Raw genomic sequence first — 20593 nt, 5'->3', positions numbered from 1 at the left:
GGACTATAGCCCACCAGGCTCCTCTGTCCATGGAATTCTCTAGGCAAGAATACTGGAGTGGGTAGTCATTCCCTTATCCAGGGGATCTTCACAACCCAGAGATCGAACCCGGGTCTCCTGCACTGTAGGCGAACTCTTTACCGACTGAGCCACCAGGGAAGCCACAGTGGCAGGGCCGTCTGAAAACAGCATCTCCAGATAAGGAAACTGAGGCAGCAGAGCCTCAGCAAAGGGCTCACTGCTGAGGGCACCAGGGCTCCAACGTTGGGTCATCGGGACCCAGCTTGGCCCTGCTAACAGGGCCCACCTCCCTAGCCTCCCCTCACATTTCCTTTCAGGGCACTGACAATGAGTCATTAATAGCGGAATTTTAATGGCAAAAGCACAGTAGTTCCAGGGGTTGCGAGGAAGCCCATCCCCTGGGGCTGTACAGAGACCACAGGGGCTGAACAGCCGAGGATTTTTGGTCCCTTGGCAACATTCCTCTCACGACTCTCCATCCTTCCTTCTCCACAACGGGAGCTTAAAAATATCCCCCCTCCGTATCTGGCATGCCAGATTGGATTAGCACTTAATTTGTAACAACCGAGGGGAAGGGAGAGCCCTACCTGGCCATCACCACAGGAGGCCCAGGGTCCCCAGACTGTCTGAACTGCCCCTTGGCCCCAGGCATTACCAGAGGAGCTGATAATCAGAGAACCCCCAGTGACAAAAAGGAGGGGAAGAGGCTGGGGAGCATGGCTCCACGGGGAGGCAGGAAGTGACACTTTACACAGGGGGTGCCCAGGAAGATTCACCAGCTATCTGAGGGGAGCTGGGCTCTGTGCCCAGCTCTATGAGGGGAGCACTCGGTTAACCAAGTTCTTTACTGCAGGACTTCTTGGAACCTTGAATATGCTGATGTATATCGTGAATCTATAAAAAGGGGATGTCTAGTGCAGCGTTTCCCAAACTTATCTGACCACAGAAACCTTTTTTTTTTTTTTGCAGAGAGATGAGTGTGCTGCACAGCTTTAACCAGTGTGTGTCTTGAGCCCTTACCTGCACAACGGGGCCTCATGCTAAATGCTGAGGATACTGGAATCCAGAGAAAAAGTCCCTGCTTCCAAGGAGCCATCTGTGGGAGGAAGTCACAGGAAGGGACCAGAGGGGTGAGGCCCGTGTACAGGGCAGCCCTGGAAAGGGAGTAGAGGGCAGGGGAGGCGCAGGAGCTGGATGAAGCTTAGGGCTCCAGTGGCGAGACCACTAGAGGTGGGATGGGGGTGTGGGCGGCAGAGAGAGAAATGTGGAGAACTCCCCTCCTCAGATCCTCCCCACTTGGAGCTAGCCATGCTGGGTGGTCTTTCCCATTTGAACAGTTCCTAGGGGCTTGGTCCTCAGTCCCTCCCACCCCACACCCTCAATCACATCTCTGCTATTGAACTTGGGCTAACTTCCAGAAGCCGGGGAACAGCTATGCACAAATTCAGTAATTGGAGTCATTAGCGTTGACTCAGAAATCATTTTTTTCTATGTCTCTCTCCTGGAGAAGCTTTTAAGACCCTTTAAATTGGTTAATGGAGAGTTTAGACATGAGGATGGAGCCTTGGCTTTCAGCTTCCCCAGCTTCTCCCTGGCTTTCCCCAACATACTCAAGGGCAAGAGTGATGAGATAATCTCCAGTATCTCTTTTATTAAACTCCCATCCATTTCTGGCACAAACCTTTCACAAATGAGGATCTCGAAATCTACACTCTCTGGTACCAAGACTCCTGGGGCTCAGTCTCCCTCCTGTCGGCAGGATGATAATAAGGTTTTCACATAAAATTGCAGTGAGAACTGTGCAAAAGAGCCCTGGGTCAGGGGTCAAGAGGCAGGATCCTAGTCCTGGCCTGATGACTCACAAACCCACAGAACCAGGGCATCACTCTGCCTCCTCAGGCCTGAGTGTGTACCAAGGTCCTTTCGCAGCGAAATGTCCCACTTCAGCCCCGGCGGGTAGGAGGGCAGACACCGCTGCCCTTGGTCTACAGTTGAGGAAACAACACAGCGAGTCAGGCCACTGGTTCGAGGGGATGTGGCCAGAACCTGGGTCTTTATACACTCCCCTCTTCTTGACTGTGCTGGCCAGGTACTTAAGGTTCTTTGGGGAGGCAGGTGGATAACTGGCCTCTTCTTTGGGATTCAAGTTGTGGTATCTCTCTGAGAACTCGCAGGCTCCATCTTTAGGGCTGAGTGAAGTGTGAAGGCCTGAAAAAGTCAAACAGTTACATCAGGCATTTGGACACTAAGTTCCTTCCTTCCAAATCAAAGGTGAAATGGAGACAATCATGGATCTAGTGGAGATGAACAAAAGCAACATGATTCAGCGTTTCCTGAGCTGTAGGCGTTCGTGGGACCACCCCATGACTTTTGCCACCTCTTTGGATCTGTGTTCCCTTTATGCAATGTCACAAGGTTTTTCTCGAACTTGATTCACTATTTTTTAATATCTGTGAAACTATAACGTGCTAATCACATTTTATAATATATATTAACAATACAAATACTAAAATAAAAAAATATTAGTTTGAACACTACCTAAAATCCTCTTGTGAACCACCGGAGGCACACACATCAGATGCTGGTGAAAAATGATATAGTCTGAGCCTGAGGAAACTGAGGCCAGGCAAGAGGGAAGGGAAGTGATTTCTCAAAGACAAAGGCCAAGGCAAGGACCAGGGTCTCTGGCCCCTTCAGTATAAAGTTTTCCCCAGGTCAATGAAGGAATCTCTTATGCACAGACCAGAAATGACTGTGAATGCATCCATAGCTCATTTGTGGGCCTATGAGAAATTATCAGAGTCATCTATTAGCCATGTACTTGAAATGGCTTAAAAACCTGAGCTCCCATGGAATTTCCACCCCAGAAAGGGATACTGACACCCTATTTTTGTTGCCATCTTACCTCCTTCCCGCCCGCCCCTCCCTCCAACACCAGTGAGAAGTCCTGGTGACTGAATCTTATCTCACCTTAGCCAAAGCCCAGTCTGACGAGACTCCTTTCCAAGGGGTAGGGGTGTGGGGGGATGGCCCTGCTGGGGGCTCCAGGGCTGGCTTGGAGATGCCCGCTTCTACAGAGGAGGCCAAGGTTCCCTGTGCTTGAGGCATGTGACAGGCAAGAGGCTCCCGCCAGCAGGCTCCTGTTCAGGCTGCAGAGAGAAGGGCTGGAAAACGACTTCAGTCCTTTCACTGCTAGGTCACTGGGCCCTGGGGCTGTGAGGAGAGGGGAGAGCAACTCTTATCCTGTGTTCTTGGGCTTCTACTTTGGAGCAAGGGTTTCCTAAAGGACTTGGCTCCCCTGGCATGGTTCACCAGGTCAGCCAGAGTGAGTCAGGGGTGAGCAGGGCTCCCAGAGCCCTAGACCGTAAGTCAGGGCCTGGAGGCAGCCTCAGGATAGTGTCCCTCCTGATGAGTCATCTGAGGCCACCATGTATTCACCACCTACTGTGAGCCAGGCTATGCTAAGCCCTTGGCTGTCATCTCATTTAATCCTCAATGAGTTTCCAGAGATTGATTCCAAGATGGCAGAGTAGAAGGACGTGCCCTCATCTCCTCCTGTGAGAGTACCAATAACTAGCTGTTGAACAATCATCGACAGGAGGATGTGGGAACCCACAGAGAAAAAGATATCCTACATCCAAAGACAAAGGAGAAGCCGCAGTGAGATGGTAGGAGGGGATGCAGTCACAATAAAATTAAATCCCATACCCACCAGGTGGGTAGCCCACAAACTGAAAAATAACTGTATCACAGAAGTTCTCCCACTGTTGTGAACGTTCTGAGCCCCACGTCAAGCTTCCCAGCCCAGGGAACTGGCAAAGGGACTGGGAATCCCCAGGAAATCTGACTTTGAAGGCTGGTGGGATTTGATTACAGGACTTCCACGGGACTGGGGGAAACAGAGACTCCACTCTTAAAGGGCACAAACAACCTAATGAGTTTTCAGAGGTGAAGAAACAGAGGTGCAAGAACATGCAATCCAAGTTCAGTGAGAGAGCAGGGGTTAAAACTCAGGTTTGATCTGTCAGACTCAAAAAGCTGGGCTCGTACCCACCACTGGAGCAGGAAGTAACAGAAGGCTACCACCACCTGCTTCTCTGTCGCAGGGTACTAAGCTCAGGGAGGGACCTGATGGCTGTGATTCTTGTCTGTACCTGCTGCCTCTATGGAGAAGAGGGCCCGCAGTCTCTCCTGGGCAGGCGTGTTCCCCAGAGCTGCTGACTGCTGGTAACATCTCATGGCCTCTCCCAGACTCTTCTGTACCCCAAGGCCCTTCTCATAGCAAATTCCCAAGTGGTATCTGCTCTGTGAGTCCTAAAGGAAGAAACGGACAGACACACAGATGCATACACACGAAGGACTGAGAACTGAAACGCTGGTGCAGGAGGAAGGTGCAGGAGTCATCAGGCTGGTACTTTACCCCTGCAGGTGACTCCCTCGCCCGACTCCCTTGCTGGACCAAGGGCTGGACTCTGAAGAGCCAGAGGCCCAGAACAGAGGAAACAGGGATCCCTCTACCCAGAGCAATTCCGGCCAGAACAGTGTGGAAACTTGCTGAGGATGGTACTGAAAGTGTGCAGAAGCGAAGTCTGCGAGAGGCACTCAGTCCTGCTATGGGAGCACAAGAAGTCAGGCCCCTAGGTTTTTCTGAAAGAGCCAGGAGCTGTTTCTCCAGGTAGAGGGTAGAGGCTGGGCTTCTGCAAGCCCCATATGCCTTCCTGATCTCTACCCGGACGGTTACAAAGCCTACATTACTGAGAACGTGTTCCTCCTCCTTTGAAAAGTTAAAATGCTTTTATCCCTTTGCCTCTGGCTCTGGGTCCTCTCTCTCTCTCTCTGAGAACTAGCAGTATCAAGTAGGGATTAGGAACCCAGTCTGTACAGCCAGATGTCTTGAGTTCCAGTCTTGGCTTCACCACTTCCCAGCTGTGTAACCTAAGACATCACAGTCTATGTCTCTGTGCCTGTCTCCTTATCTGTAAAGTGGGACTAATAACAGCACCGACCTTATTAACCCTGTGGTTAAGATTAAATGTGTCAGTTCATAGAAAGCGTCTAGATTTGTGTTATTGTTATCACAGTTTTCATGGCCCACATCGTTAATCTCTCCCTCTCTGTAATAAATATTTTTATTATATTCAGTCTCCCAACCATGGTTCCATTTCTCTTCTGCCTTCTAAAGTCAAATTTCTGGAAAGAGCTTCTGTAAAGCTCTTTAGACCAGATTTTAAAGACTCTGTAGACCAGAGTCTATGTAATAAATATGGTAGACTCATGGCTACAGGCCAGCTTAGAACACAGTCAGGTCAAAATACCCATGCTGTTATGCACGTACGTGTTATACAACATCCCTTTGTGTACTTTTCCACCTGGCCTGCTGGGTGACTAACACAGGCCAGGGTGTCCCCAGGACTGTCCCTCACATGGTCCCGAGGCCCACCCAGCTCTAGGAAGGCTCTGCAGCTATTTCATGGAAAGGCAGGCACAGAGGCTGGTACTGTTTGGTGACACTGGTCCCCTTTTGACAGCTACTGCAGATACTTTGGGCTTCCCATGTAGCTCAATGGTAAAGAATTCATCTACCAATGCAGAAGAGTTGAGTTCAATCCCTGTGTTGGGAAGATCCCCTGGAGTAGGAAATGGCAACCCACTCCAGTATTCTTGCCTGGAAAATCCCATGGACAGAGGAGCCTGGCAGGCAACAGTCCATGAGGTCACAAAGAATCAGACATGACTGAGCATGCATGCCACTGCCGCAGATATTTTGGACAACACAGAGTGAAAAAGGAGAAGTATTCTGATGCCCAAGAGTTCACTGAAGCCATCACCATGTTGGCCAGAAAGCAAAGAGGAGCAGCAGCCCTTATGCAGAGAAATTCTAGTACATGGCCACTGCTGGCTTTAATTCAGGGCTCCTGGTCCTTCAAGATACAACTCAAAAAATATATACACTAGTCAAAGACACTTGAGCATACAGCAGACCCACAGATGGCTTTTCAGTGATTCGCAGTGACAAAAAGCTCTGAAATTTCCTGCATTAAAAATATCTGTTTAACTCAATATTTCCTGAACCTATCTGAACATTTTTTCCTTGTATTATTTATGCTAATGCTCTCTGGAACAGACTCTGGGTCATGCTACCTGGATGCCAATTCCTACTTCAAAGACAACCAGACATCCTCTATTCCCCAAACTGCTCAATGTCTTCACTTCACGTGTCTTCCGACTTCCCTGGACTAAGTTCCTTGTGATGGTACACCTTTTATGTGTGTGCTTTACAAAGTGCTTTCACACTTATTATCTCAGTTAGATTCTGATCCTCACAACAACCCTGTGAAGCAGTAGGCAGGTCAGGCAGGCATTATTACTTCAGTCTTAGAGATGAGGAAAACAAGTGACCAGCCCAGTAGTATGCTAGTAAATGTCTAACAACTAGCTCTCTAAGGGGAAAAGCCCTGCTGTATAGCATTTGGCAATTCTGTGGTGCTAATGCTCCCCCCACAGCTGATTTCAAGCTAACGACAATTTTTCTATGCTGGTGTGAGCCGACACCAGCACACCACTGGACCTGCCCAAGGGGCACACAGTAAGTTAGTGAGAGTTAAGGCTTGAAGCCGGCCCAATGCTCCTATCAACCTTCTTCTAAGCATGGTACCCATTCCCAAATCCCTTCCTTTATTTGATTTGATCCCCATCATCCCTGGATATGGAGACCGCATACCCCATTGTTGGCTGCAAGCCAAAGATATTTCACAGCTCTCCGCTCGTCCACGTAGGGCTCCTTGGTGAAAAGCACCCCGAGGAAGGCTTGGGCCTGTGGTCAAAGAGGAAGGAAAAAGGTATCCTGGTTACTGCCTAGTTCCACATGACCCAAGTACCCAGGAAAGACCCTACCAATGGCACTCACCTCTCGTAAGCCTGAGTCTGCAGCCTGCTTCAGCATGGACACTGCCCTCTGCCGCTCACGGTCCCATGAGGAGCCTGGGTCTTGCAGCAGGCACCTTGCATAGCGGTACTGAGCCAGGTTGTGGCCCTGGCTGGCAGCCAATTGGTAATAAAAGGCTGCCTGGGGTGAAGGGGAAAACATCCAGTCAACTGAGAACTCTGTAGGCTGCCTTTTTTTGGAATGAAATTTTAAAATATCATTTTAATTAAATAATATATAATCATTATATCAATAGATTAGTCAGAAAATACAAATAAGTCAAAAATAGAACAAAATTCCAAGAAATCCTGCCTTCTGAAGATCATTCTCTGTTAATATTTTAGTGTACAGCCTTCCCCCATATGCTATAAGATTAACATATGTATACACATTATATATGTATTCACATACACATATATGTGTGCGTGTGTGTAGGGATAGAGAGAGATACACTATTTTGTAACCTATTTTTTTTTCACTTAACAATACACCCTGGTGGCTCAGTGATAAAGAATCCACCTGCCAACGCAAGAGACACAGGTTCGATCCCTGGTCGGAAAAGATCCTACATGCTGCGGAACAACTAAGCCTGTGCACCACAACTATTGAGTCTGTGCTCTAGAGCCCTGGAGCTGCAATTAGTGAACCCCATGCACCCTAGAGCCCATGTTCTGCAACAAGAGAAGCCACCACAATGAGAAGCCTGTGCATGGCAACAAAGAGCAGCTCCCGGTCTCTGCAACTAGAGACAAGCCCATGCAGCAATGAAGACCCAGCACAGCCAAAAATAAATAAATAAAATAAATAAAACTTTGAAAAAAAAATTGCTAGTTTAAAAAAAGCAATACACCATGAATACCTTCCCCTGTAAATAAATATAGATATAGTACATCATTTTTAAGGCCAACATAGATGTTACTAACCAATTCTCTATTGAAGGAACTTCAAATTGCTTCCCTTTTTTGGGCCATCATATACAATTCTAAGAAATAACATTCTTATATACAACATCTTTGCCTACCCTACTTTTTAGAATTAATTAATCCATTCATCAAGGTAACATTCTAGGTCATGAGGCTATAGCTGCAAAGAAGAAAGACAAGGTCCCTGGCCTTCCTGTGTTTGGAGTTTAAATTCTGAGAAGCTGGAGACTTATTTATTTTTCCCTCCTGGCTTGGAGAGAGCAGCTGGACTTTCCCAAGCCCTGACCCCTGCTCATTTCTGGAGGTCACTATGGGCAATGCAGCACAGGCGATGGGCCTGGGGGCAGGAGGAGGTGCAGTACCTTGCTCGGGTCCCTGGAGGTGCCCCTGCCATGCTCGTGACACAAGCCTACGTTGTACTGTGCTTTGCTATAGCCGCGGTCTGCTGCTTTCTGGAAGTAAGAAAATGCTGCCATGTAGTCCCCATTCTTCATGTTCTCTGTCCCTGTAAGAGAGCACAGCGTATAAACACAGCTTCCTCTGTGAACTTCCCCACATCCTTAGTTAGATACCCAGAGGCTCCTTCCTTTCTTCTTTGTGCTAGACACTTTGCATGTATGTATTTCCATCCTCTGAATATTTCACTGGTTTGCCATAGACATCCGTGGGTTCTGCCCTCCTGTACTCCATCCTTCTCTTGGGAACAGCATCCTAATTTCCCTTTGGGAACAGCCCTCCCCCCAGTGCTGTCAATCAATGTGCTTCTGCTCTTCCCAACCAATGAGACTCTCTCTCAGGAATCTGAATCTTGATGTGGTTGCAACAGAAGAGAGAACAGCTCCTGCAGGTTATTCTGATGGCAGCACTCTGCAGACACTGTTGCTCAGTTACTGCTCCCTAGATCTCTGGAGCCTCTCTGATTCCTGTCCTTTCTGATTCCTTGGCAGGAATCTATAGATACTAATAGATTCCTTTTGTGCTTAGGTTAGCCAAAGTGGGTTTAGGCTGCTTGTCACCAACGTAATGTAACTGATACAGTTGATACTGTTAATCCTGCTTTATGAGGAAACTGAGAGATAATATAAGAGAGCCCAGATCCAAAGCCCATGTTCTTTTTTATCATCCGAACAAAAAGGAAAACAGGGAAGAGGCTGGGCATGGCCTACTCTCAACTCTAAGCCTGTTTTTCCTGCCTGGGATGCCTTTTTCTGCCTCCATCATCAGGCCGTCCCAACCTGTTTCTGCTCTAGAATCTTTAGACCACACTCAGGCTTTAAACACTCTTCTGGCACTTACTTCATATATAAGCCTTTTTCTAGGAACTAAACTGTTTCAAGAGTACAAGCCCTGTCTCCTCAATTAGACTGTAAAATCCCGGAGGCAGAAGCAGAAAAAGAATGTAGAAGAAATAACTCTGCATAGGGTGAAAGCTCTATACAAATGCAAAATATGATTATGGCTTATGCTCCCTTTGTGCTCTGCCACAGTGCTGAGCACTTGCTGAATAAATGAATATGTATATGAAGGAAGGAATGGGCAAGAAAATTCTCAGAAGACTGTCTGCCCATCAAAAATCACAAAAAGCTAATGAGGTGGAAGCTGGGTTCCATTCAGCCAGCAATGAATAAGTCACCTCCCGGCTGCCTGAAAACTCACTGTAGAGGGTTCCCAGAGCCCTCGGTCCTTCAGGATGAGACTCCAGAGGGCAAAGGATCCCACCCTGTCTCCATTCCCCACGCTGGCTCCTCTGCTTCTAACCTAGACCAAGTCACCATCACGTTTTGTTTAACCATCAGCTCCAAGATAGCTTCCTGTTTCCCTTCTGGCATTCCGATGATCCACATCTGTCTACAGAGCAGACAGAGATTTTTTTCTTTTTTTTTAAATTTGGCTGTACTTACATCATGCAGGATCTAGTTTCCTGACCAGGGATCGAACACAGGCCTCCTGCATTGGGAGAGTGGAGTCTTTACCTCACTAGACCACCAGGGAAGTCCCACAGGCAGAGAGATCTTTGAAAAAGTAGATCAGATCACATGACTGCCCTCACTTCCTGCTACAGTACAAAACCCTCCAGTGGCTTCCTGTCTCACCCACTGTGGCTCAGAAGGTCTGACCTGATCTGGTCCCTGCCTGTTTCTCTAATTTCATCTCTTCCTACTCTCCTGGTGATCCCTGAACTCCAGCCACATTCACGCTTTTTTCCCTTTAAACAAACAAAACTCAATCCTGCCTCAGGACCTTTGCACTTGCTATTCCTTCAGCTTGGAAAGCTTTCTCCAAATGGAAACAAGACTGGCTTATTTTTGTCAGCCAGGTCAAAGATCTTTCCATCTGTGATTCAGTCAGGTCAAGGCCTTCCAAATCACAGCTGCTCCTTGCCCGAGTCACTAATGCATCCCCCTGTGTAATCTTCTCCATAAGATTTATCATCAACTGAAATTCTCTTTTTTGTCTGTCAATTTATTGTTTTTCTCTCCCTCAGCTCACACAGCAGTTCTATGAGAGTAAGGCCTTTGTCTTGTGAATCACTGTGTCTCCAACAACTAAAACAGGGCTTAGCAAAGGTGACTGCTTAATACATCTGTACTGAATGAATCCCAGCCTTTCACCCACAGGCCCACTAGACTCCAAGAGATGCTGCCGGGGGTCTGGGTCTCCACATGAGAAGGCCTGAAACAAGCCAGGTCACTGTGGAGAATAGGACAAATGTTGGAGAGGTATCTGGGTCTCCAGATGTGGGTAAGTAAGGGCACTTGGGAGAAGGAAATGGCAATCCACTCCAGTACCCTTGCCTGGAAAAATCTCGTGGACAGAGGAGCCTGGTGGGCTGCAGTCCATGAGGTCGCAAAGAGTCAGGCACGACTGAGTGACTAACACTTACACTTAAGGGCACTTGAGGGCCTGCACCAAACCTCAGGAGACTGTGTTTGCCTAAGTGTGGCAGAAAATTCAAGGTGTCATTCCAAGATTTTTCTCCTTCTTACACAGTAACAGAATTTCCAGGTAAGCACATGGTCATTCAGCTAATGACTACATTTCCCAGGCTCCTCTGAGACTAGATATAACTTCAAGTCTTCATTCTGGACAATAATCTGTACAACTTCTAGGTTGGGAAGGAGTGGTTCTTCAGCTTTCTCACCTTTCCCCTTTCAGCTGGCTAGTATTTGCGTATGAGGCAAATTGGACCTTTAGCCTGTTTTAAGAATGGCAGAACCATTGGACTGAGAATAGGTCCCTGACACCACTGAGCCATTATGCCAGCTTTGGTTGACATACTTTGGAGAAAATAAACTCTCTCATGTTTATTTATGTTATTATTAGGCCATTTGCTGCCCTGACCTTATTTGACCTACCCCATATCTTTCCCATTATTCCCATCTGCCTTCCTTGAGGCAGGGTCCACCCAGTTACCTAGGAAGTTGAAAGCGATGGAAACACTGAGCTGGAAGAGCTGCTGAATGGAAGTCACAGCCTCCTCGAGGGAAAGACTTTTTGATTTCTCTTTTTCCTGGGGAAGAAACATAGACTCATCATGGGACAGTTCCCTGGGAGTGCTGCCTGTCTAGGGACATGTTATGGGGATCCAAGTGGCCACATCTGGACAATACCTGCTTTTCATCAGTGGGCTGAGGTTGGGCCGGCTTCGCCTTGGACTTGAAGCTACTGCTGGCATGCAGGAAGCTGATGTCACTGGGATCTGCAAGGGAAAGGGCAAAGGAGGAAGGTGTTATTTCTTTTTTCTCCCACTCTCCCAGTGCCCCCAGCCTTCCAGCCAGCACCACTGCCAAAAAACCAAAATAATTCCAAATTGCCCCAGAAAGCATGAGGACTCACAGGAATGACAATCTCCTTAGCTGGCATATGCAGCAACAAAAGTCCATCTGCCCAATTCCCCACCCCACCACAGCCTTCTGCTTTTAGTAGCTGGGGCCATACCTTCCTCAGAGGGATCCTGATGCCCAGCTGCTCTCAAGGAGCTGGGTGAAGAGACACTCTCGGGCTGAGTGGAGGGTTCTTCCTGACCCAGCCTGCGTTCCCCGAGGCCAATGTGCCTGGGAGCTGGGCTATCAGGGCTGGGCAGAATGTGTCTCCGCAGTGCTAGAAAGAGCCAGTGAGAACAGTCACATCAGAAGGGGATCAGTTCAGGGCTTGCCTGGTGGTCCAGTGGTTAAGACTCTGTGCTTCCAATGCAGGGAGCATAGGTTCGATCCCCAGTCAGGGAACTAAGATCCCACACGTGATACAGCCAAATAAATAAAGTTTTTAAAAAAAAAGAGAGAAGGGGATCAGTTCACCCTACTGGGACTGACTGAGCCCTCCCTGAGATTTTAGGGACCAAAGGAAGAATCTGGAAACTCCTGAGATATGTCCGTCACATGCCTCCTCCGCCATTTCCTTGGCTGGCTTCCCTCCACTGGGGTGGAAAGGGGCCCACATTTCTGCTGATACCCACATCCCTCAAGCATAAATCTCTCCTTGGCTTGAATTCTTTCAGCCGCAGGGAGGCATCTACTTTCTTCACTCTTCTAGCCCAGAACTTGGCACTTAGTTTGATGGTAATATTGATAATGATTGTAGTCATAATAATAAAGACAAGAACTTAAAGTGATACTTACTGAGTGCTTACTACATGCCAGGCACTGTTCTAAGTCCTCCACATGTATTGACTCATTTAGTCCTTCCAAGAAACCTATGGGTGTGTTTTATTATTTCCTCATTTTACAGGTGAAGAAACTGAGGCACAGGGAAGTTAAGTGACTCATCCAGGGATTTCCCTGGTGGTCCAGTGATTAAGAATCCACCTTCCAATGCAGGGAACACACGTTTGATCCCTGGTCTGGGAACTAAGAACCCACATGCTCTAGGGCACTGAGTACTGCAACTAATACCAAATACAGCTAAAAATAAGTAAGTTTGTTTTTTGGGTTTTTTTTTTAAGTGATTTGTCCAGGGACACAAAACTAGTTTCAGCAGTTCTGGGCTGGAATCCTGACAGTGTGACTCTAGACCTGTAACCATTACACTGCACTGCACTGCCTCTGTACCACGGCACATGATAGCCATTCAATAATGTGGCTCAGTTGGTAAAGAATCCACCAGCAACGCAGGGGTACTGCTTGCAGTGCAAGAGACCGAAGTTCAATCCCTGAGTCGGGAAGATCCCCTGGAGAAGGTAATGGCAACCCATTCCAGTATTCTTGCCTGGAAAATCCCATGGACAGACAAGCCTGGCGGGATATAGTCCATGGGGTCACAAAAGTTGGACATAACTTAGCAACTAAGCCACCACAACAAAGATTCACTTTTTAATGACTGACTAACCAGATAATAACCTAACTGGCTGAGAACCGGGCAGGAAGCCATACCTAGAATCTAAAATCTCCTGGACCCCTGCATGGCTCCCTCCACGGAAGGTGAGGGGAGAACATGGGAGGATCCTGGGGGCAGGTGTGGCCCACACCCTGGGTGGATAGAACTTCCTCCCATTCCCCTTCCTCTGACTGCAGATAGCAAAGGCAAGGAGCTTCTGATGGCTCTTTTCCTGAGGTGTGTCCAGAGATGCTTCCTGGCCCAGAGAAACTCCCAGCCCAGCCCAGCCCTCCTGTCCCGGGGACTGAGAACTCACAGGAACAAGAGTGCCTCAAGGGAGATGAGAGGAAGCGGTCCAGCGGACTGCACCAAGAGCAGCGCTCCACTCGCCAAGGTCCTGCTGGCAGGGACATCTGGAAGTGGATCTGCCTTGCCAGCTGCACGGCCAACACAGCCAGAGTGCCCTGGGGAAGACAGCATATAATGGACACAGCTCTCCATCGATCAACTCCTGCAGTCCAATGTCACTCCCTTGAGAAGCCTTTCCTGATTTCTGGCTGTGGCCGCTTGCCCACTACACACTCTCACAAGCACCCAAACTTCCCCTGTGGAGCGCAGATCACACTGGTACTTAAACAGTCGTCTCTGCAATTATCCATCAAGGTCTGTCTCTCCTGTTAGTCTCTAAGAACTACAAGGGCAGGAACCACGTCTGTTTTGCTCACCTATGTATTCCTAGTAGACCACAGATATAGTCTAGAAGATATAGACTTATCTATCTATCTATATAACCTAGTAGATACAGGCACCTAATAGATATAGCACTAATAAATAAATGTTGAATAGATGCATGAGTGACTGAATAAACAAGGTCAGGCTTTTTCACATGGGCAGTAGTGACAGAGCTCAGGGGTTTGACACCAGGACCCCTGAGATCCAGACTGTTTCTAGAAGGACTCACTACAGGATCACCCTAGGGTTCATATCATTGACAAAATGGGAAAACACTCGCCTCTCCAGGATGTGTTATGCCGCTAGGCCACAGCTCCCCAGAGAGAAGTGTCCTTGGTGTGGAGACATTCCAGGCTCAGCTTTGTTGATGACACCAAACTAAAGATTAGACACCTGAGGCTCAGAGAGGTCAAACCTCCTGCCCAAAGTACACAGCATGAAAGTGAGAGGGATGAGAAATGATGGACATGAGAATGATGTGAGTGCCAACTTCATTTAGGGTATCTTAAAAACAGAACCTGAGAGGCATATATTCTGCCCTGATAGACCTCCTGTCAGCTCATGTTACTAAACCTCTGCCTTTATACATCAGAGTCAACAAATATTTACTAAGCAACTGTTACAGGCCAGGATGTGTACTGAGTGCTTTTACAAGCTATACTAGATATAGCAATCAAGGTACAGACCATAGTAGCTAACAGCATGATCTCCAAAGTAAAATCTGGTTCTTCTACTTAATAGCTGTATGCCCTTGAGAGTGTTACCTAAACTTTCAGTGCCTGAGTTTCCTCATCTATAAAATGAATATTATATTTCCTCTGTAAAGCTTTGTAAGGATTAAATAAGATAATACACAGAGAATCTATTAATAAATTAAAAGTTAGCTATTTAGTAATATTTAGTTGTAAGCGTCATGAAGGTAAGGATCATATCTACCTTGTTCTCTGCTATGTCCCTAAGGCCTAGCAAAAAATGCCTGGCTCAATGAAGGTATTCAATAAATGTTTACTAAATGAAAGGAGGATTATATACATGGGGAGCAGGGGGAACAGGATCAGCAATATCTCCCCAAATATGCTCCAACACCACGGGTTACTCAAATTTTGAGTGTGGGCACATTGATGCCCTAGCTCTTGTTTCTAGGCTACACTTCCATACAGGATCATTCTCATCGACAGTGAAGGTCAAGGAAAGGACCGGGGAAGCCTTACCCATGATATGGCATCCCACAATGTGTTCTGGGAGCCACGAGCAGACATCCACTGGAAGGCATCCTTCCATCCATGGGACTTTGGGCCCCTGCTTGTGCCTGGGCCAGGGCAGTGGGGGCTGGACCTAAATGTAACAGAGGCTATCAAGTTCTGGCCTAAGTGAGGGAAGAGGGAGCACATGGGTGACAGCATGGCAGTATCTCACCTGTCAAAACTGGGCACAGGAACCAGCAGGTTGGAGGAGGTAGCCTGAGGCCCATCTGGGCTGGAGGACTTGGGGGTCACCCCACGAAGGCCAGGTCCCAGTAGACGGGGAAGAGCTGTACAGAGCAACGATCAGTCACTTTGACATGAACGGGATCGAGGCAAGGGCGTATCCACCAGTCTTCCCTCTGACCCTTGACAGAGCCCCACCCCAGGAACCCAGGAAACACTGGCACTTGCTTCTGCAGAGGTTCTTTAACAAGGATACACGTAAGAATCTTTTGCCTACAACAGATTCCAGCGTGCCACCCCAGAACCAAACAAACCAGGATCATTCAGGGTTGAGCTATTTTGAAAAAGCTCCCTGGGTGATTGCTAGTGTCCTTCTGATAACCACTGTTCTAAAACGACCATTCATTCAAACAAAAACTCTCGCTCAGAGTTTGGAACTCCTGGTCTCTATAAATCTCGCGTCTTTCCATTGGCTCCGCCTACTCTGCTCATCTTTCCTGGACTCTGGGCACTGTCTCCGGCTACCTGACTCCTCCCCTTCCAATAACTCCACCAATTCCTAGGCTCTACGCTCCACCTTCTTTCCACTAACCACTCCCACACCTCAATTCCAAAGACCCCCCTTCGACACAGATTGTAGCCCCGCCCCTTACGACGCTGCCTCTCCTCCGTTCTAGCACCGCCCACTATTGCTTTTGGCTTGGTCCTCCTGGCCGCACCCTCCTCAGTTCCAAGTCTCAGGTGCCGTTTAAGACCCGGGGCTCCGACGGCCCTTACCTTGGCCCAGGAGTCCCGGCAGCCGCCACATGTCGTCGCCAGCACCATAGAGCTCGCGGCCGAAAGAGGGAGGCCAAACCACGGGACAGCAGCTAGAGTGGCCAATGTGGCGCCCTCCGAGTGGCCGAGTCCCCTAGGAAGCTCGCCGCCAGCCAATTAGAAGGGAGCCCAGCCGGAAGGACGGCAATCAGCGAAGGAAGTGGGGGTGTAGGCGTATTTGGGGGTAGCGGAGAGGTGAACTGCGACAAGGGCACGGGCATGTTGCCCCAGCATCCCGTGGAAGAGGTGTCATTTGCTGGCTGCACAAGAATGGGGGGATCGCACAGAGACACGGGGTGGCAGGTGGCGGAGCCGAACCGCCTCAGAAACAGGACCGTTGAGAAGCGGGGCGAGAGCGGCCTCCGTGGTGCTTCACGACCTTGCAGACTCGATGGAGGCTCGAGGGGGAACAATCTTCCCCAGACCCCGAGGCTAGAGGAGGTGGGAGACACCAGACCCAGTGGGTGGAGGAGAGGAGCCTTAGGGTGCGACGGAGTAAAACAGTAATCCGAGCTTTCCGCGCAAGGCCATCAGCTTGGAGTTGCAGACCCGGCTCAACTTGATAGGAGATGAAAAACTGCACGTGGGGTTCCGATTCGGGCTCTGGCTCCGCTTTGTCTCACTGTGTAGCCTCCGGCCGAGGCCTTCCTTTGTCAGTGCCTCAGTCTGCCCCATGATAGGGTCAGATGGAGTGATCTCGCCTGGTCCTTCCTGGTTTGACAGGAACAAATTTCTGGTTTGAATTGCTGCTTTCAAAGAGGAAGGAGACTGGCTCTCTCCTGGCCGCCTGTTAATCAGAGCTCTTATCTGCAGTCTAAGCCAGTGTTATCTGTGTATTCTTTTGTTGGGCAAAGAATCAGTCCTCTTTTCCCACAGTTGAATCCATGAAATAAAGGATCTCAAATTCAAATGTAAGTTGCTCACACTTTCTCCCTCCTTTCTCCCTGGCAGGTGACTTCTGAGTTGGTGGACGTCTCTATCTGAGGTAAAAGAGTACCTAGGGGGTACCTACCTTTAGACCTAGGCATATGTTATGACATTGATTTGTTTGGCAAATTTTGAGCCATGTGTCAGCCACCATCCTAGAATCTAAGAAGACTGATGAGTAAAAGGCATTTATAGCCTCCAGGAAGACATGGTCTAGTATTTTAAGAGTGGTCTCTGAGGCAACCCACTCCAGTACTCTTGACTGGAAAATTCCATGGACTGAGGAGCCTGGTAGGCTACAGTCCATGGGGTCCCAAGGAGTCAAACACGACTGAGAGACTTCACTTTCACTTTCTTTCTGGAGTTCCACGCATGGTTCCAATCGCAGCCTTCTTACTTCCTGTTTTGTATTCTTGGGCAGTTTACTTAACCACTTTAAGCCTTGGGTTCTTGATCTATAAAATAGGAAAAATAATACCTCATGCAGTTGTTGTGAGGCTTAAATAACACATTTTAAATGTTTAGTTCCCAACAGATAGTAAAAGCCTAGTAAGTGTAAGTTGGCGTTAATGCAGCAATAGAGGAAGTGAGTAGGCCAAAGGCATAGATATGTTCCAATAGAAGCATGCTGCTGCTGCTAAGTCGCTTCAGTCGTGTCCGACTCTGTGTGACCCCATAGACAGCAGCCCACCAGGCTCCCCCGTCCCTGGGATTCTCCAGGCAAGAACACTGGAGTGGGTTGCCATTTCCTTCTCCAATGCATGAAAGTGAAAAGTGAAAGTGAAGTCGCTCAGTCGTGTCCAACTCTTCGAAACCCCATGGACTGCAGCCTACCAGGCTCGTCTGTCCAAGGAATTTTCCAGGCAAGAGTACTGGAGTGGGTTGCTATTGCCTTCTCCAATAGAAGCATGAGCACTGGATTATTGGATACCATGGGAGAATTCAGAAAAGTAGTTGCATTTGAGCTGGACCTTTAAATACGAGTAAGAATTCACCAGGTGAAGGAAGAAGGGAAAAAGGCTTGCAAGCACAAGAAACTGATAAAGGCCTAGAAGTGTGAATATTGGGAAACTTCAGAAATACACTTGCTTTGGAATTTGGGGCAGCCACTTTTCATATTTGTTGTGTTGCTGCATCAAAGTAAAATAACAAGTGTACTGGTTCGAGTGTCTTCTTCCTCCTAGGAACTTCTGCCTCCTTCCTTTCAGCTAGAGATGGGGGTGGGCAGGGGAGGGGAGTTGGTTTCATTCCTTAAGGCTCAGCCACCTCCAGTTCTTTAGTGACAACTCCTCAACTGTTCGAGCCCTTGCTGTTCTCCACTTTTCCCAATTCCTGTAGCACTTAGTTTCTTACCACACAATTTAGCAGTAATTATATGTTGTCCTGTTATTTAATTATCTCGTTTGTGTAAGTCTAGTCTCCCCTGTTCTCTCCCTCAGGGCAGGGATGGCATTTTCCCATTTTGCGTCCCACATAAGGCTTGACACAAACTGTCAACCTACAGAAGGTGTTCAAAAGATACCCACTGAGTTGACTAGACACTTTGTGCTGATGATTATTTCAGACAAGACCACCAGACCTCAGTCATGGGATTTATTGATTTGAGTGGAAATGTATTCGTTCCACATACACTGAAGGCCCTCCTTGTTTAAAGTGAGTTGAAAAATTTTGAAGATGATGTCTAGTCCTATTGGTAGAATGGCATTTTGGTGTCTCTTATCTCTAGAAGCCTGTGAACACTAACAGACCATTTGAGTGAGGGGTACTTGGCGAGGGTAGCTGTAGTCCTCACTGATACGCCAGATCACCTGTTTAGTGCTGCCCAGGGGAGTACTATCGGGGATGACACTTTTGTTCCCTTGCCTTTACCTTGGCTTGAACTTCCAGGCCCAAACCATTAGCCTTTCTCTTCTGCTCCTAAGGTTGCTCTGCATTGCCTTGCAGCTCTGCAAATCCTTCTACAAAGGTAAGCTATCTCACTTACACTGGGAACTTACTGCCCAGATGTCCAGTTAATCACCTTTTGTTGATATCATTGTATAGTCAACACAGTGAATGTTCTAGACATTTGTTGTTGCCTTCATTCTGTAGACGTTCTTAATTTGCATTCATCAGATATATGAGAGCTTATTCTGTGTTGGGGAGTGTCCTGAGTGTATAACAATTTTTAAAAACTGGATGTGGCCCCTGCCTTCATGGAGACAGTAGGCTGGCAGGGTAAGCAAACTCATAGACAATTAAAATCCCAAATTGTCCTTTAGTTATATATTGCAGCACAGCAAACTCTCCAAAATTTAGTGGCTTAAAACAATCATGTTACTATCTCTCGCGGTTCTGTGAATTGACTGGGCTCAGCTGGGCAATTTTGCTAGTCTCACTTGGGGTCTGTCATGAGATGGCAGTCAGATGGCAGCTGGGGCTGGAGCCATATGAAGGCTCAACGAGGCCTCTTTCTCCATGTAGTCCCAGAGCCTCTCCAGCTAGGTAGCTGAACTTCATAAATAGTGGCTCTGAGCTTCTAAATGTGTAGAAGTGGGAACTGCCAGGCTTCTTCAGGATAAGGCCTGGAACCTGCCCAGGGTCACTTCTTCACTCTGTTGGTTAAAGCAATTCACAGGATCATCCGATATCAGTGTTTGAGGGGAAGACAAAAGGGCATGAATACTAGGGAATGTAGGGAAAGTACAGAGTGCTATGGGAACACCCAGGGGAGGCTCATAACCTAGGTATGGAAGTCAGAAAAACTTCCTGGAGGCACTGACCTCTAAACTGATGATGAGGCATGGAAACTAATCAGATGAAGAAGGGATGGGAAAACAATTCAGGAAGGGTAAACAACCGATGTGAAGGCCCATGGAGGCAAAGAGAACAAAATTTAAGATCTATAGGCTATAGCTAGGGCAGAGATGGTATGGGATAGCCATAGCCCTTTAGTCTGGAGAGGTAAGTGAGACCAGATCACAAAGTCTTACATCGTCCCCACCCCTACCCCACATCTCGACTCTGTCTGGAGAGCATCAAAGAAGGAAGGATAAGCATGATCAGGCCTGCTTGTAGGATATTAAAAGGCTGTTAGCTGCTGTGTGGGGGATGGTTTGAAGAAAGTCAAGCCCTCATTGTCATCCTGTCCCTTCTAGCCAGTGACCTCACCCTCATCACTGAGAAGGCTGAGTCATCACCACAGCACCAATACCAGTTCTTTTTGCTTTTTGTTAGTAGGAATTTGTATTATTAAAAAATGCAAACTCCTTTGTGTTGTGCAAGTTGGGTTTTTTTGGCCATGCATTGTGGCATATGGGATCCTAGCTCCCCAACCAGGGATTGAACCTGTGCCCCTGGCATTGGGAACACAGAGTCTTAACCATTGGACTAAAGGGAAGTTCCTTTGTGTAAGTTTTTGTTTTCATTTTGTTTGGTGTTAGGAAAACAAAAAACAAACAAACAACAACAACAAAAAACATGTCACAGAAAGCCTGCTATTCCCAGTAGGATCTGGACCTGAGGTTGGC

General features: G+C 47.9%; 1 protein-coding gene and 1 long non-coding RNA gene across 2 annotated transcripts; one reads left to right on the top strand and one right to left on the bottom strand.

Annotated features, from left to right (window-relative positions):
- Positions 1-1652: 1652 nt before the first annotated feature.
- On the bottom strand, positions 1653-16252 carry DELE1 (DAP3 binding cell death enhancer 1). The gene is made up of 13 exons (XM_081504642.1): positions 16119-16252; positions 15331-15445; positions 15126-15249; positions 13499-13646; positions 11809-11970; positions 11481-11569; positions 11284-11380; positions 8232-8374; positions 6929-7087; positions 6743-6835; positions 4176-4335; positions 2992-3234; positions 1653-2229 (listed from the first exon to the last, which is right to left on the bottom strand). The coding sequence occupies exons 1-12, from the start codon at positions 16147-16149 to the stop codon at positions 2993-2995; spliced, it is 1563 nt and encodes a 520-aa protein (XP_081360768.1). The 5' UTR covers positions 16150-16252; the 3' UTR covers positions 1653-2229; position 2992.
- A 983-nt stretch (positions 16253-17235) lies between these two features.
- On the top strand, positions 17236-20333 carry LOC145511436 (uncharacterized). The gene is made up of 2 exons (XR_014057852.1): positions 17236-17311; positions 17963-20333. It is a non-coding gene; the product is annotated as an uncharacterized LOC145511436 (long non-coding RNA).
- The last annotated feature ends 260 nt before the right edge of the window (positions 20334-20593 follow it).

The sequence above is a fragment of the Giraffa tippelskirchi genome, chromosome 6 (assembly GCF_054371585.1).
Source record: "Giraffa tippelskirchi isolate mGirTip1 chromosome 6, T2T-mGirTip1v1.2.pri, whole genome shotgun sequence".
Taxonomy (NCBI): Eukaryota; Metazoa; Chordata; class Mammalia; order Artiodactyla; family Giraffidae; genus Giraffa; species Giraffa tippelskirchi.
Note: the sequence above shows the minus strand (reverse complement) of the source record. Positions and strands in the feature narration are given on the sequence as shown.